The 14,007-nt window shown below is 41.2% G+C and overlaps 2 protein-coding genes across 5 annotated transcripts; one reads left to right on the forward strand and one right to left on the reverse strand.

Annotated features, from left to right (window-relative positions):
* Positions 1 to 403: 403 nt before the first annotated feature.
* On the forward strand, positions 404 to 5,223 carry hmga1a (high mobility group AT-hook 1a). 4 transcript variants are annotated; one of them, XM_080898008.1, is made up of 5 exons: positions 404 to 560; positions 1,581 to 1,684; positions 2,588 to 2,668; positions 3,726 to 3,782; positions 4,664 to 5,223. In XM_080898008.1, the coding sequence occupies exons 2-5, from the start codon at positions 1,601 to 1,603 to the stop codon at positions 4,721 to 4,723; spliced, it is 282 nt and encodes a 93-aa protein (XP_080754134.1). In that variant the 5' UTR covers positions 404 to 560; positions 1,581 to 1,600; the 3' UTR covers positions 4,724 to 5,223. The 4 variants fall into 4 exon arrangements, with proteins under 4 accessions (XP_080754134.1, XP_080754132.1, XP_080754135.1 ...); XM_080898006.1 differs by having other exon boundaries at positions 405 to 560; positions 1,581 to 1,699; XM_080898009.1 differs by lacking the exon at positions 404 to 560 and adding an exon at positions 674 to 820.
* Positions 5,224 to 6,436: 1,213 nt separating this feature from the next.
* Positions 6,437 to 11,786, reverse strand: smim29 (small integral membrane protein 29). The gene is made up of 5 exons (XM_080898005.1): positions 11,688 to 11,786; positions 10,912 to 11,211; positions 10,729 to 10,754; positions 10,512 to 10,617; positions 6,437 to 9,261 (listed from the first exon to the last, which is right to left on the reverse strand). The coding sequence occupies exons 2-5, from the start codon at positions 11,017 to 11,019 to the stop codon at positions 9,193 to 9,195; spliced, it is 309 nt and encodes a 102-aa protein (XP_080754131.1). The 5' UTR covers positions 11,020 to 11,211; positions 11,688 to 11,786; the 3' UTR covers positions 6,437 to 9,192.
* Between the last annotated feature and the right edge of the window lie 2,221 nt (positions 11,787 to 14,007).

A 14,007-nucleotide genomic window follows, 5' to 3' on the forward strand; every position in this document is an offset into this window, starting at 1 on the left:
CTATATTATGATGATATTCATTTTGTTGTTAAACAAACGCATTACTGTGTTATTCATTTAGTAAATATTTAACTTTTCATTTTAATGCATTACTGGAGTCGTGTTTTACCTGAGCAAAGGATGTAAATCATTCCCGAGCTCAAAGGCAGCTTGTGTTTACATTGGAGAAGGTCATAGTTCATTCACAATTTTATTGTGGAGACAGTGGTATGTGTTGGTTAAGTTAATGTAGTATGAGACAATATAAATACAGTTAGTAGTCATTCTTTCCTTGGTTCCTAAAAGTATATCCCGCCACTTAAAAATATGTTTTTATATTTTGTGATTGAACCTGGAGAATTAAAGGGATCCGTAAGTGGGTGGGGGGTTGGGCTGCTAGTAGTACTGTTGGTGGCCCACTTATATCTCCGCCCTCCAATGTTCCAGCTCCCATGAGGGCGGCTCTTTAAATTGCCCCAAAACTCCTCCTGGCTGGCGCCTTTTTCCTTTATCTGTAGGAGACAAGACGAGCACGTGCGCTATTTATAGGACGTCGTTGGAGTAAACTTCTCATCCTGCTGGTAATTTTTATTATTTTATTATTTAAAAATAAAAAAAAAATTTAAAAAAAGTATATATATTGACCCGCTCTCATTTTAATTCATAACTGTTTTTAAAGCGGCATGAGCTGGGATTTTAAAGGGGCGGGCTGTGTGTTGTCTGACGAGTAAAAGCTGTAGCCTATAGATCAGAGCGAGGCTTTTTAACCGGGTACAACCAGCTAGGCTTAAAGGAAACATTTCGTCTTAAATAGAGCAGAGGTTGCTACCGAGCGATAAAGGTGAGTGCACAAGAAAAGGACGTCGAAAGGCAAGCTAAAGTTTGCAAGCTACAACCGCCTAAATGCATTTTTACAGAGAGGCATCTCTGGCGAGAGGACGCTGCATGCTTTAGATGTGAAGCCGTCTTTTGTTGCTCCGGCCCGGGCTCTGGTTCCCGCAAATGAGCTCTGCTTGCATTTTCTATAGCACTCAGAAAAATGGGTGCCGCCATGCAGGCTAGGGCTTTACCCTGCAAATCCAGACGAGCACACACTAGCCATTGTGTGTATGTGCATGTGTGTCGGCGGCGGAGGAGGAGGGGGGGGATATCTCTTCGTCGCCCCGGCGTGCAGACATGCTGCGAGTGTCATGCGCAGGCCCGATTGTTGGCTACAACAACTACAGCAAACGGGCCTCTAAACATGGTCGTGGAGGCAGGGGAGCGCCGGGTTCAGTAGTATTTTGCAGGTTTGCTCGGCCTCCGATCGCTTACTGAGTCCCGGCTGTACCCTGCAAGCCAGTTTGATCCCAATCCAGTGTTTGTGTGGCACCGTCGGCTGTGTAATGGAGCACGGTTGTGACAGAAATAGACCTGGAAATAAGCGCGGATTAATTGAGTTAAACGCGTTACCGGTGTGTGGGTAGGCCGCCCCCTTTTTTTTCTCCTTTTTTTTTGTTTGCTGTTGCGGTCACTGAGTTTGATAGCCCGTGTATTTTTCTGTGTGTGAACTCGACGCCTCCCCTTGCTGCAAGAGTGACCGGTGTGATTTATGTCTTTAGGTCTGAAAAGCTACGCAAACATGAGCGACAAGGGGACAGTCTCACCGAAAGAGAAGGAAGCCACAGAGAAGAGAGGGCGTGGAAGACCCCGTAAGCAGCCGCAGGTAAAAACCTCTGACGTAAGTAGTCCCATTCTGTTCTTCTATTTATTGGAGAAAGTGTGCTGTTGTATTTTTTTATTATTATTGTATCCCAGAAATTACAATAAGGATGTATTTAATATTATTAAAAAGATGGGAGCAGATTTTTTTAAACCCTTTAACTCAGGTCTGCTGCAGCTGATGCTCAGGTAGATATTATTGCAGCTGAGCTTCTCATGCATATCCCTCAATGAAATTAAGACTCCTGAAATGGCTGCAGCATGCCCTTGTGACCATTTGCCCCTTCCTTATCAGTGTAAGGGAAGAACAACAAACTTGCCACATGTCTCACTGGTTTGTAAGCAACCTGTAACCTAAAGCCTTTAAACCAGATTTAACCCCCTACGACCCACCTCTGCTCCCCATGTAATGGATGACATAGCAGAGTCGAAGCGCACAGTGGCTCATATACCTGTCACTCAGCCTGCTGTGTTTTTACTATTGAATTGCTCTGTTGCTATGAGCTGCGGTTGTAAACACAGCAGAAATGCAACAGGAGGCGCGTCAGCCATGACGAAGCTTACAACCACACATGAATAAGATAACTCACCTCGAGCTGAATGTACCTTGCTTTTTTGCATGTGACGGTAATCCCCTAAGTGCTTACTGTTGCATATTTCCCTTAATGACACATCTGTTATTTGTGAACTTGTATCTGCTGGACCATGGCAACCTTTTTAGCATTTAATGCACATAAGTTGCACTGTCTTTACCTCAGAGAGCTTTGTTTTGTTTTTTTGTATGTCTATATTTTGATTTGAAAACCTTGATCTTGCAATATAAGCCAGATTTTTAAGAGCTTATGTTCCTAAAATATTGTCCAGATGTTTTATACTACCCTAACTTTGTCTTGATTGTGATTGCCAGGAACCAAGTGGGTCCCCTACTCCAAAGAGGCCCAGAGGACGGCCGAAGGGCAGCAAAAACAAGACAACCGGCAAGGGCAAAGTAAGTCAATGCAGTCTGCAGACATGTTTTCACATAGTGACAGATAGTGAGTTCAGCAGCAACGAGCACACATCCTGATCCGGAATAGCTGCAATTCCAAGATGGGCAGTCGGCGTTAGTGTGGCATTTGTTGTAAATTTGTTTCTTGCAAGTGCTTTGTCTTTTTCTCCAAACCCCGGATTCCTTTTGGTTGATGAACATTTTAACGGTAGCTAACCACCTCCTTGTAAAAGGATGTCCTGCTGTTACTTGAGATATATTTGTTGGCTGTAATCTGGCTGCTTCCCCCTCGTGGTGTCAGAAATAGCTTGGCTAGGGTTCCCCATTGTAAAGACCTTGGTTTACTGCCTCACACTTTCTTTTTCTTTTTTTCTTGTTGGTGATGCTCACCCTCTACTTCCTGTCCTCCAGCTTCCTGCAGCTTGTCATGCAAAGTGTGGTGCAGGTGCAGAGGCCGCAAGACTGTTTCCAAGCTGACACTAAGCACCCCTCCGCCCCCACCCAGCACACAGCCCTAGTTCTTCTCTGCCTGTCGTTACCATAGCAACAACTGATTTTTCTCCCCCGCCCCAACCCTCCGGTTCTCCCTGCGCTCGGTCTTCACTGCTATGTATGGGAAAGGGAAGGAGAGGAAGTCGCGCATACATGTTTTGATATAGGTTTAGCAGCGAGGGCCGAGCTGCAGAGGGTTTGTGTCTCCGCTCAGTTTCACCAGCTGTCTCTGAGCCTCAGACCAGGTGGCCAGCGAACTGGAGTGCCCTGTGTGCAGCTCCTGTCGGCCTTCCAGATAATAGCCAATGAACCCAATGCCCCCTTTCCATCTGTCTCATTTTAGAGGCCTTACCGCCATCTACAGGCAGCTAGATGCAGAGCTCTAGGAAATATTGTTTACACCATTGCTTTTTGTGCCCCCCCCCCCCCCCCCCCCCAAAAAAAACAAAAACAAAAAAAAACTCAGAAGTTTTAGCAGATCAGCAGGTCAGTGACCTTGAGGATCACAACAAAATGTTAGAGCCCACTTGGAGCTCTCTTGACCTTTTTCCGTTTTCTCTCACAGAAGGCAACGGCAGCCCCATCTGCAGGGGGAAAACGCAGGGGAAGACCTAAGAAGGAGGTAAGATCCCATGGACAAACAAGTGTTCACATCAGTTAAGCTGTTCCTCTCCCAATTGAATTATGCTCGGTATGAGTGCCTGCAGGGTGAAATTGCATTTTCCTAATTCCCTTGCCTGCCTTGTTCCTTGGTCTTTTTTTTTTTTTTTTGTCTTTTTTTTTTTTTTTTTTTTTACTCATTGGCTATTTTGGGGTCTTGTGTTCATTCAGAGTTGCATGGTCAACCACTCTTTATTGAGTAGTTTTAAAATGGCAAATGTCTTTAAAGGTTTTCTGTTTTGTTTTTTTTTTGTTTTTTAACCAGATGTTGACAGCAGGATATTTACTTTTAGGAGCTTCAAAATGAGTCGCCCAACTACATACAGCCGGTCAAAGCAGCATGTTTTAATCTAGGAGAAACTGCGGTCTTGTAGTAACATTGTGTCATGTGCATGAGTGGTTAGGGCGTACTCGTCTGAATTGCATTAGTCACAGAAAGGAATGACCCACAGTTACCCTCCTAACTAGGCTCCTCATTTTTATGAATGGACATCTTGGGCAGCAGTAAGTGTGAGCAGGAAAGGCAAGAGGGCAAAAAGCAGGATGCCTCATTGTGACTCACTGCTGTGTGTATGAATCATTTTTCACTACAGATGGCTCACTCTTCCCTTGGGTGTTCTTCATGCCACAGTGGTTTATCAGAGATTTTATAATAACATTTAGTCTCTTTCTTGTTGGTGCTTGGGGGTTATTAAAGTAAAAACAGTTGCGTTGAGGCATGAATCACAGGCAGCTATTGTCGTTGAACACTGATGGTGCTTTGGGCATTTTCCTTGTGGGTGTGGTCAAGGCATAACTTAACAGCCCCCCTTCCTTTTTTTTTTTTTTTTTCCTCCCCTGCAGGAAAAGGAAGAAAAAGCATCCCAGGAATCATCTGAGGAGGAAGAGGAAGAGGACCAGTAATTCACAACGCATGCTACCTCACTCAACATACTGACTTACTGTTAACCAGAACTGGGCTGTATCTCCAATGCCAGTGCCACCACATGACCACTGTTCACGACAAAGCCCCCTTTTGCCAAAGGAGGGTTAACACAGTACATATATCATGCAACAGCACTGGATAGAACGATGGACTTGCTCAAGCATAGATCTAAGAATTACATGAAAGGTAACAGCCCGTTTCTCTACATGTCATGTTATTACAAGTCTTTTATACTGGACAAAAAGGTGTTCTCCAAGGAGCCTGGACATTTCCTCCATTTTTCTCTTTTTTTTATTTTTATTTTTTCCTCTCCCCTAAAGGTGGTTTGTAGGATGTTTTCTCTGCTTAATGTTACTTATTTGTTGTACCCGCATCTGAGATGGTAGGGCATATAGATTTTTCTCCGTGTTTTGTACTGGACAAAGGTGAATTTTACCTATACTTCTTTTTTTTCTTTTTTCTTTTTTTTTTTTTTTTTTTCAAAAGTTTTTCTTTTTTGGTTTTGAGTGTTTGTGTGAAGTGGTTAACCTATCCTTTGCATTGTATTCTAGATGGAGTTGAGCTTCAGCATTTAGGATGAGAATAGGTAACTGATGGTAGAAGTATCTTTTCCTAATCTGCATAACTGACTTCACCCACCCGATTAGAGGAGAACCATCTTTTGCCCTCTTCCTGTAGGACAGTTTAGATTTTAGTGATGCTTCTCAGACTTCCTTCTCAGTTCACTGCGTATAGTGGAGAGATGTAAAAGTGTATCATTAGACTCGATCTGACTTACTGTTTTGTTTTTGTTCCTTTGGGTTACATACATTTTAAAACACGTGTGCTGCTTTTCATGTTATAATAAAACTCTTTCGTATGTGTTTTTTAAGGTTGGCAGAGTTCTAGGCTTAAAGTCATCAGTGTCGTTTCTTCAGGGAGCTTTTACAAATGCTGTTACATTGGCGTCTTTGTCCTCACATGGTCCTCAGTTTTCCAAGCCCTCACTCTCAATCACTTATAAGGCAAACTGCAATTGATCGGACAAGGAGTTTGATTGTAACACAGGATAGTTGGTGGCACTACTATCCAACAGGGCTGTATTATTATTTTATTTTTATTTTTTTTCCCTCATTCCATCTAGATCTCACTGCTTCGCCTAGCTTGGTCCTCCTCTCATCACTTAGTATGGTAATAATAAAAAGAAACTTTTTCCTTAGTCCTTTGAAGATGTGTTGTATGCCGTCTGATATGGTTAAAGAAAACTTTTGTGTATTTCTAAGTGTCAGGGAACCCACAGTCACAGTCCACTTAACTGGGTTTTTCCACACACCTAAGCTGCTACAACCTCAGTTACGAAACCCGGAAAACTGCAAACAGGCAAGACAATGCCTGGAATTTCATACCTCACTCAAACAGCTTATTTTACCATTTATTGCAACTGGGTTTTTTTTTGTTTTGTTTTTTAAATGTAACCTCTGGCATGAGTTGACAATGTTTGTATATTTTATTTTATTTTTCCTCTCCTGACTGTAATGAGAGATCCAAGGGGTCGAGTATGTGATTGTGTGACAACACAAACACTTCTTGGCTCATTCATAACCGGAGCTGGCAGACAGGTTTTTGGTTTGTTTTTTTTGTAAATGTGTGAAGCAAGTCAGGGAGACCTGTCAGCTTGACGACTGTGTTCGCTGACTGTGGTAGACTAGCAAGTGTGTTTTTATCCTTTTAAGAAAAAAACTTCTGGTGCACTGAAATGTTAGTTCAGATTTTCATGGACAAATGTTTGTGATGGACCGGGCGCTTTTTCCATGTTCCGTTGGCCACCGTGTGTCTACCACTGCCACACGTAGCCATCCTCACCGTACTCGTACAACGGTCATTTCATGTCCTCTATCAACTTCCTAGTCTCGATATCATGTCATTTTACATAGTAACGTCAGTCATCCGTTGATTTATATACTGTAAACTCAATAGGATGGATCATTCTTTTTAATGTACACGTATATAAATGTACAATGTCTATATTTCTATGGTGCCCTACAACAATTTGTATCAGAAAATGGTCAATAAAGAGAATTTTCTTTGTCACTTGTTCATATTATTGCACTCTGCTGTGCAGCTCATGCAGGCTACAATGATGCATTGCAACTATGTACAAAAGTAAATTATATTTCCAGCGTTTCAACTACCTTACCAAGTCTCTTGAACCAATGGATGTACAGTCTGAAAAGAGAAAGATTGTAACAATGTTCCCAAAATTACATTTGCATCAGTCCATCTCCTCAAACATCACCTAAATGCACAGCTTTTCATGCAAAGTTTACCAGAGGGGTGTACTACATGTTAGGAATAAGCAATCGCACTGAGAGTGCACCACTGCTTGATAACGTCTAGAGCTGCTGGGCTCATAGGGACCAATCACATGATGAAACGCCTCTTATGTGAGCACTCGCAGAAGCTAAGCAGAAAACCTGCCTGAACAGTTGAAAGACACCATTACCCATTTTATCTGACAGGGGGTTTAGGTTTTGTCAAGAAAGCGTTGCAATGTTGAACTTCATAGTTGAACCCCTCTGGTGTGTCACCTGTGCAAATCTCCTAAGTCAACAGTGGATACAATTTTAAAGATGAATGGCTCATTTCATAAAATTCTTCACAAAAGATGAAAAACTAGATAATGCATAGAATAGAAACACAATTAGGCTGATACTTAAGCACCTCTGGGTATAATAACTAGTTGGCCATCCCAAGTTTGCAGAGCTGGGTTCTCAAAGTTTAGGGAGCCAATGTAAGTGGACTACCCAGGAAAAATCCACACTTTAAAGTGCCTGTTCAGCAAATAGTGGTTCATGTTGGCATTTGCTTTATTGTGTGTGTGTTTTTCTGGGCTTTAACAATTACTGAGGTGTCTATTTGTCAGTGTTAATAAGATTCATTCATCTATGACAACTACAGCTAAATGTGTTGCAATTTAATAGAAATGCTCCCACATCTTTTTGTGCACCGCTATGACAGACCACCAAATGGTAAGCCAAACTTTGAGAACCACAGCTGTAGAGGGTCAGGGTGGGGCTGGAGCCCAACCCACAGGTAGGGCACTCCCTGGACAGGTGGAAGCAAGGACTAGCGCTGAGACAACCAGCAGCAGTCACACCCAGAGCCAGCCCTGGAGTGTGGATTTTCTTCTGACACTGTGGATAAAGCACAGTGGGAAAACAAATGCCACACAGAAAGGTTTAAACCCAGAACTTTCTTGCTTGTTATGCACCACCATGCCGCCCACACTTTTAGCTGTCATAACTGATAACATGACATGTTTGAGCATTACATGCTCAGTACAATACATTAGCTGTTGGACTGAGTAATGCTTCCCCCATCTGAGGGCAGTTAAACAGTTCAATTGTTCTTAGTTTACATTCACAAATGCAAGGCAAAAAAGGAACGGGGGAGGTTATGACTTGTAAAGAAAAAAAGAGCAAGACTTCCTGAGTGCTTAAAACAGTCAGACTTATGGCATTCATCTGAACAGATTCTTCAGCTGGAGGCAAATTTGTTGGTGCCATGCCTTGTAGACAGGACATATTTTGAGAGCTAGTCAGAGCTCATTTTAGGGATGAGAGTTTGGTGTTATTTACTTCCACTATCTGGCTTTTCATGCCATTGATAAGAGTCACAGGATTTGGCTAAACCACAAAAAGACGTGAAGCTCCAGGCATGACTTAGATTCTTTAAGCAAAGTAAAACTAAAGCGAGCTGTTCAATCATTTCACTGAAAATGAAACTGAAATCAAATTTAGCAGCTTGATCTTAGCTGCTAATTTTATTTTTCAGCAATATGAGGTTTTCTGAGAGTTTTGCAACAATGTAACTGTTGAACGCTACACTAGTCATTTTATCAGAGGATGATTTGTTTTTCTAATGCATTGCACACAACTCGTTTAAAATCACCAGCGCAGGCAATGATCACAATTCCTCTCGCAGCAGGACTGCTGATTTTTAAAGGGTACAGCACATTCATGCCACGAAGAGCACAGCTAGTACGAATGCTCACTGCAACCCACAGGAACATAACAGCTTGCTACACGTTGCCCACAACAACATAGCAAATGTAAACAACAGATTAAAAATCTACAGGTAGCTGTACCTTTGAAACTTTGAGTCATGTCACTGAATTTTTCAATAAAAACAGGTTTAAATAAATAATTTCAAATAAATAATCTTAAGGTACTGAGACTGTTAGGCACACAGGATCGGCATCAGAAGTTCAACGTCAAAGTGTACATAAAAGAGAACAGGAAAATGCTCATCGTCACCGATGTGCTCAGAGACGACAGTAAAAGGAAGCAAATAAAAGCTAAGAAGTATTGTACACGATTGTTTGTACATCACGATAAAAATTACTGATCTCTGTGGTTGCAGGTTTGTCGTCACACCCCACAGTGCTCAATGTCAGGGTTTACCAACATCATGCATTGACGTCTTTGGTCAGAAGAGGGTGTTGCTGTTGATAACTTGACGCCCAACTTTGTACAATCTAAAGGAAAAAATAAAAAAAAGAGAGAGAAAAGCATACAGCTTAATAAAGTTATTTGAAAGAGCAAAAACATTTACTCAAGTGTGAAATCTCTTCTCATGAGAGGACCTGAAAACCTGCTTCGAACTAAACAATACTTTCGCACTCAAACCAAATTATACCAAGCTATGATGATTTGACAGTAGTCTCAGTTTCATATAACGAGATTATAAAATTCCTGCATGTCAAACTTCCACAGCAGAGGTAAACCAAGCTCGATTCATGCAGTAAAAGCCCGATGTCTTTCCGAAACCGCACAACCGTGGAATATCTTCCATAACAGGACTTTCAGGGTTAACTGAAATTTAATTTGCTCTCGCTGTATTGGATTAAAGACAACAAGGACACATTTATCACTAAAACGCAGGCAGACAAAACCTGAACTTTTTCCATGGCTACTTATCATTAGGAGTATGTGACTTTTTTTTTGGTAATTTGGGCAAACTGACCCATTAAGGGCTTTTTCAAGCACTGCTCACATTTGTCCCTTTCCCATCTATACAACCCCACCTTGACTTGACAAATAAGAAGTAAAACTTTTTGACAAACTTTTTGGACAAAGTGAACATCGCCATCTAGTGAGCCTCAGGATTCAGTGCACGACTCGGCTCAAAATAAAGTGCTTTTTACTGGCAGACTGAGAAAAATGAGAAGGATTGTCATTTTATTTTCTGAAAAATAAGCTGATGTTAAAATTCTGTGTTGGGAAAAGACATGCATACTTGTCAAGGGAAAAAAAACACTATAAAATTATTTTTCAGATATTACTAAACCAGAAAGGCAGATTGTTTCATTTATATGGAGCAGATTTCAGGTCAGATATTAATAACTATGAGTCATTTGACGACCATATTCCCATAAAATTACAACTGGCTAAACTCGTTCTACTACTAATACTATCATCCTTTCTACTCTACTTCTATCTATAACTGAATGCAATAGAGGAACTGACCAATCAGTAGAGGAACTGGTGCACGCTAAAGAAAATTTCACAACCAATATAATTAGACAGTATACCAAACAGTATTAAGAGAATGTTTTCACTCTGCCTTTCTTAGAAAACGTGGTTGTGCAACTTTTAAACATGCTTGGCACAAGAATCCATGTCTTCCAATGGGAGCAATACTGAAAGAGTCACATAAAAACGACAAGCTTTACCACTTGCACTTCCAAGTAAAGAATCCAAAACTGTAAAAACTGATGTGCCTTACCCTTGTGTCCTCTTCTTTCCACAACATTTCTTGTTCGGCTTCATTAATCTCCTCTGAAGGATCGTACGTGTACACTGGTAATAGCTGATGACGCAGTCTGTCAACTCTGAGGGACCAAGAAAAAAAACATTGATTCAGTGAAGGTATAAAGGTAAAAAAAAGAAAAAACAAGAAAAAAAACTGTTCAATGATGTTGATGGATAAATTTTAATCCTACCTCCTTTTCCTGCGAATATACATTATCTGAAATGGACAAAATGAAAGATGTTACATCCGCTGTGTGTACGCTTGGATCTCAATTCACACTTGACTTTTAAGTTAGTAAGATGTAGGACTGCTTCATAACACAATGGCTCAACTTGACATAGATCATCCTATGCCAAGTGTTCAAACCACTTACCACAGCGGCAATTATCCCAGCAAAGGTTATGAGGAAAAATGGCACCAGCACATAGCTGACAGCCACATTCCCATCTATGGTGGCAGGGGACTGAGTAGTACTGTTCATTGTAAATGTTAAGCGATAAGGGGACACAGGGGGCTGCTTGTGCAAGGCCTTTACGAGCAGCAGACACCCTCCCTGTTGCAGTCACTGTGCAGCGGATCACTCCTCAAGCTGCCCCCTTGTTGTTTCTGCCTCATCCTCGTCGCTCATGTGACTTCCACATGGTATCACTGACCTCCCTAATCAGCTACAAATCTGAGGACACGGGGAAAGAATTTGCACGGTTAGCCAAAGAAACTGTGAGTTCATACAATGGCAGATGAGTTACTTGGTTGGAAAAACAAAAAAAAACATGCAGTAAACTCGTTGTGGTAAATGAAATAGACGTTTCAAACACTCAGTGGGCCAATTACACACAACATAAACACTGAATGTCTTGTTAGCAAGCCACTATTCCCCTGCTCAGTATTCTGTGCGTTTGCCAAAGTGCCAATTAACTAAGGCAGGCAGTGTTCCCTGTTCTAGTAAATCAGGCTAAAATATCATTTAACACTCGTTTAATTAACTTCCCGCTTCTATGGAGCTGTTAGAGACCCAGCCGAAGGTACCTACCGTTAGCTGCACCGTTACACTATAGGCTGTACAGCGATACAAACGAGACTAGGCTGATTTCTTACACGCCAAAGCTATATTTTTTAAAATTCTGACATAATCGAATAAACCGTACTCACTGTGTGTTGTGCATAGCCTCTCTTTTCAGTTAATGCTGTGTTGTGCTTAGCAGAAGCTTCACTTCCGCTAGCCGCAGCAGGTCCAGGCAGGCAGAATCCTTCACAATAAAAGCGTATTGATGACGTCAGAAATCACGTCTCAAAAATGTTCCTCATTATCAGCTTTTTTAAAATCCGTTTTTTGTTTTGTTTTTTAAAATTTATTTCGTTTTTTTTTCCTTCTTGGTAGAGTGTCAGCTAGTTGCTGGAAACATTCCTCATAGAGTTTGGTTTGGAGATGATATGAATCTCTGGTTCAACCACATCCCAAAGCTGCTCTATTGGATTGAGATCTGATGACTGTGGAGGCCATTTGAGTGCACTGAACTCACTGTCATGTTCAAGAAACCAGTTTAAGATAAAATTAGCCTTGTGCCATCATGTGTTTTCCTGCTGGAACTAGGCATCTGAAGTTGGGTACGCTGTCCACTTAAAAGGATGGACGTGTTAGGCAACAGTAGTCACTTATGCAGTATATCACCCACAAGACTGCTTTAATTCTTTTAAGTCATTTTACACCAAATTTAGATCCAACCACTTGAATGTCAAAGCTGATACTGAGACTCATCAGGACCAAACAACAATTGTTTTATTCTTCCAATTTTGTGAGCCTTGGTTTCCTTTTCTTAGCTGACAGAACTGGCACCTACTGTGGTCTTCTGTTCAGTTAGTCAGAGATGCTCTTTTGTATGCCCTGGCTGTAAAAAGCAGTTATTTGAGTGGTTCTCCTCTGACCTCTGGCATCAGCAAGAAATTATTGCCTGTGCAAGATTGCTATTGTTTTGCCAGTGAGTACTGCAGGATGTAAGTGATTTTTGTTTTTTACTTTAAAGCTTGTAACCGTTTTAAAACTGTGCACTCATATGGACTCTCCTCATGAGCAAGAGGAGAGGCAAGATGGCTGTATTACTTCTATCCATCCATCCATTCTCTTCCACTTATCCTTATCAGGGTCATGGGGGGCAGGAACATATCCAAGCTACCACAGGACTAGAGTCAGGGTGCACCCTGGACAGATCGCCAGTCTGTTGCAACACAGTATTAGTATTAGCACTATATTACTTAATGAGCCATTATGCTCCACACATAATATATATGTGTGGCAGTAAGCTAATTATAAAACTATAGCTGCATAAAATGAGTGAAACCTTTCAAATTTAGTAGATGAAGTCTTATCATTCTTCATTCTAGACCACTAAAGCTGGTTTAAGAAATGGATTTATCTACATCAGTGTTACCTTACACTGATTACTAATGAGTGATATGATACATTTTGTGTGCAGGGATATTATATATTAGCTTTGTGTACTTTTGTGTAACATTTCATATTGCGTAACGGGAAGTGCCTTTTCTTTGACCCTCGCCTGTGGGATTAGTGGCAGTACCGCAGTAAATTATCTTATGCAATGATACTGCTCTGTTTGGTGGCTTCTCCTCTTTACATGTCCTTCTCAGCAGGCTGACACATTGTGAAGCCTTGGTGCATTTAAAGATGCATACGATTAAGCAGTGCCCTATAAATAATGTTGTTCAAATATACTCAGTGTTTCCCCTCAGAGTCAGAATGATGCACAAACAAGAAGGAAGGAAGCCCATAAAGCATCACCTACACTAGCAGCTGTAAGCCTTGGTGTCTGCACTGTGATTCGTCCTGTGCTCTGAGGCTGCAGTTTCATTGTTTACAGAGGATAAATATACACTTTCATGTTTACATTTAGACAACCATGACACATGACACAAGCCAGTGCAATACTGACTGCTGTCTGCCTATATTCCACGAAGGTCTGATATGCAGTCTTAAACATGTTACTCATACAGGCACGTTTGATTGTAGAATTGTTGATGGGCTTTATATGGCACCCTGTAATGAATGAACAGGCTAGGATTTCATTTGGGATAATCCTCTTCTTAAAGCATTTCCTTCATCAGCTTTTCACAGGCATTCCAATCAGCAGCCTCTGTGGAGCTTTCTTGATCAGCTTCATTTTGAGGAAAAAACAAGGATTCAAGTGACATCATTTAAAATAACAAGCACTAAGTAAGTAAGTAGCTTTCTGGCAAGCTAACATATTTGACAGCCTCTTGTTTTCTCTCCCTAATAGGGAAAAATGACAGTACCTCATCTATGGCTCAATACCTTTTTCACACTAGAACTCCATTGGTTTCTAAAAGAGAACAGAATCTACGGAGGTATCTGTTTATCAGATTTAATTCTGTAATATTTCGAATAACTTTGGATAAATGTTTGATTTGTGTTAAAGCAGTAAAGTAAAAGAGATTG

This window comes from Rhamphochromis sp. 'chilingali' (assembly GCF_963969265.1).
Source record: "Rhamphochromis sp. 'chilingali' genome assembly, chromosome: 12".
NCBI classification, from domain to species: domain Eukaryota; kingdom Metazoa; phylum Chordata; class Actinopteri; order Cichliformes; family Cichlidae; genus Rhamphochromis; species Rhamphochromis sp. 'chilingali'.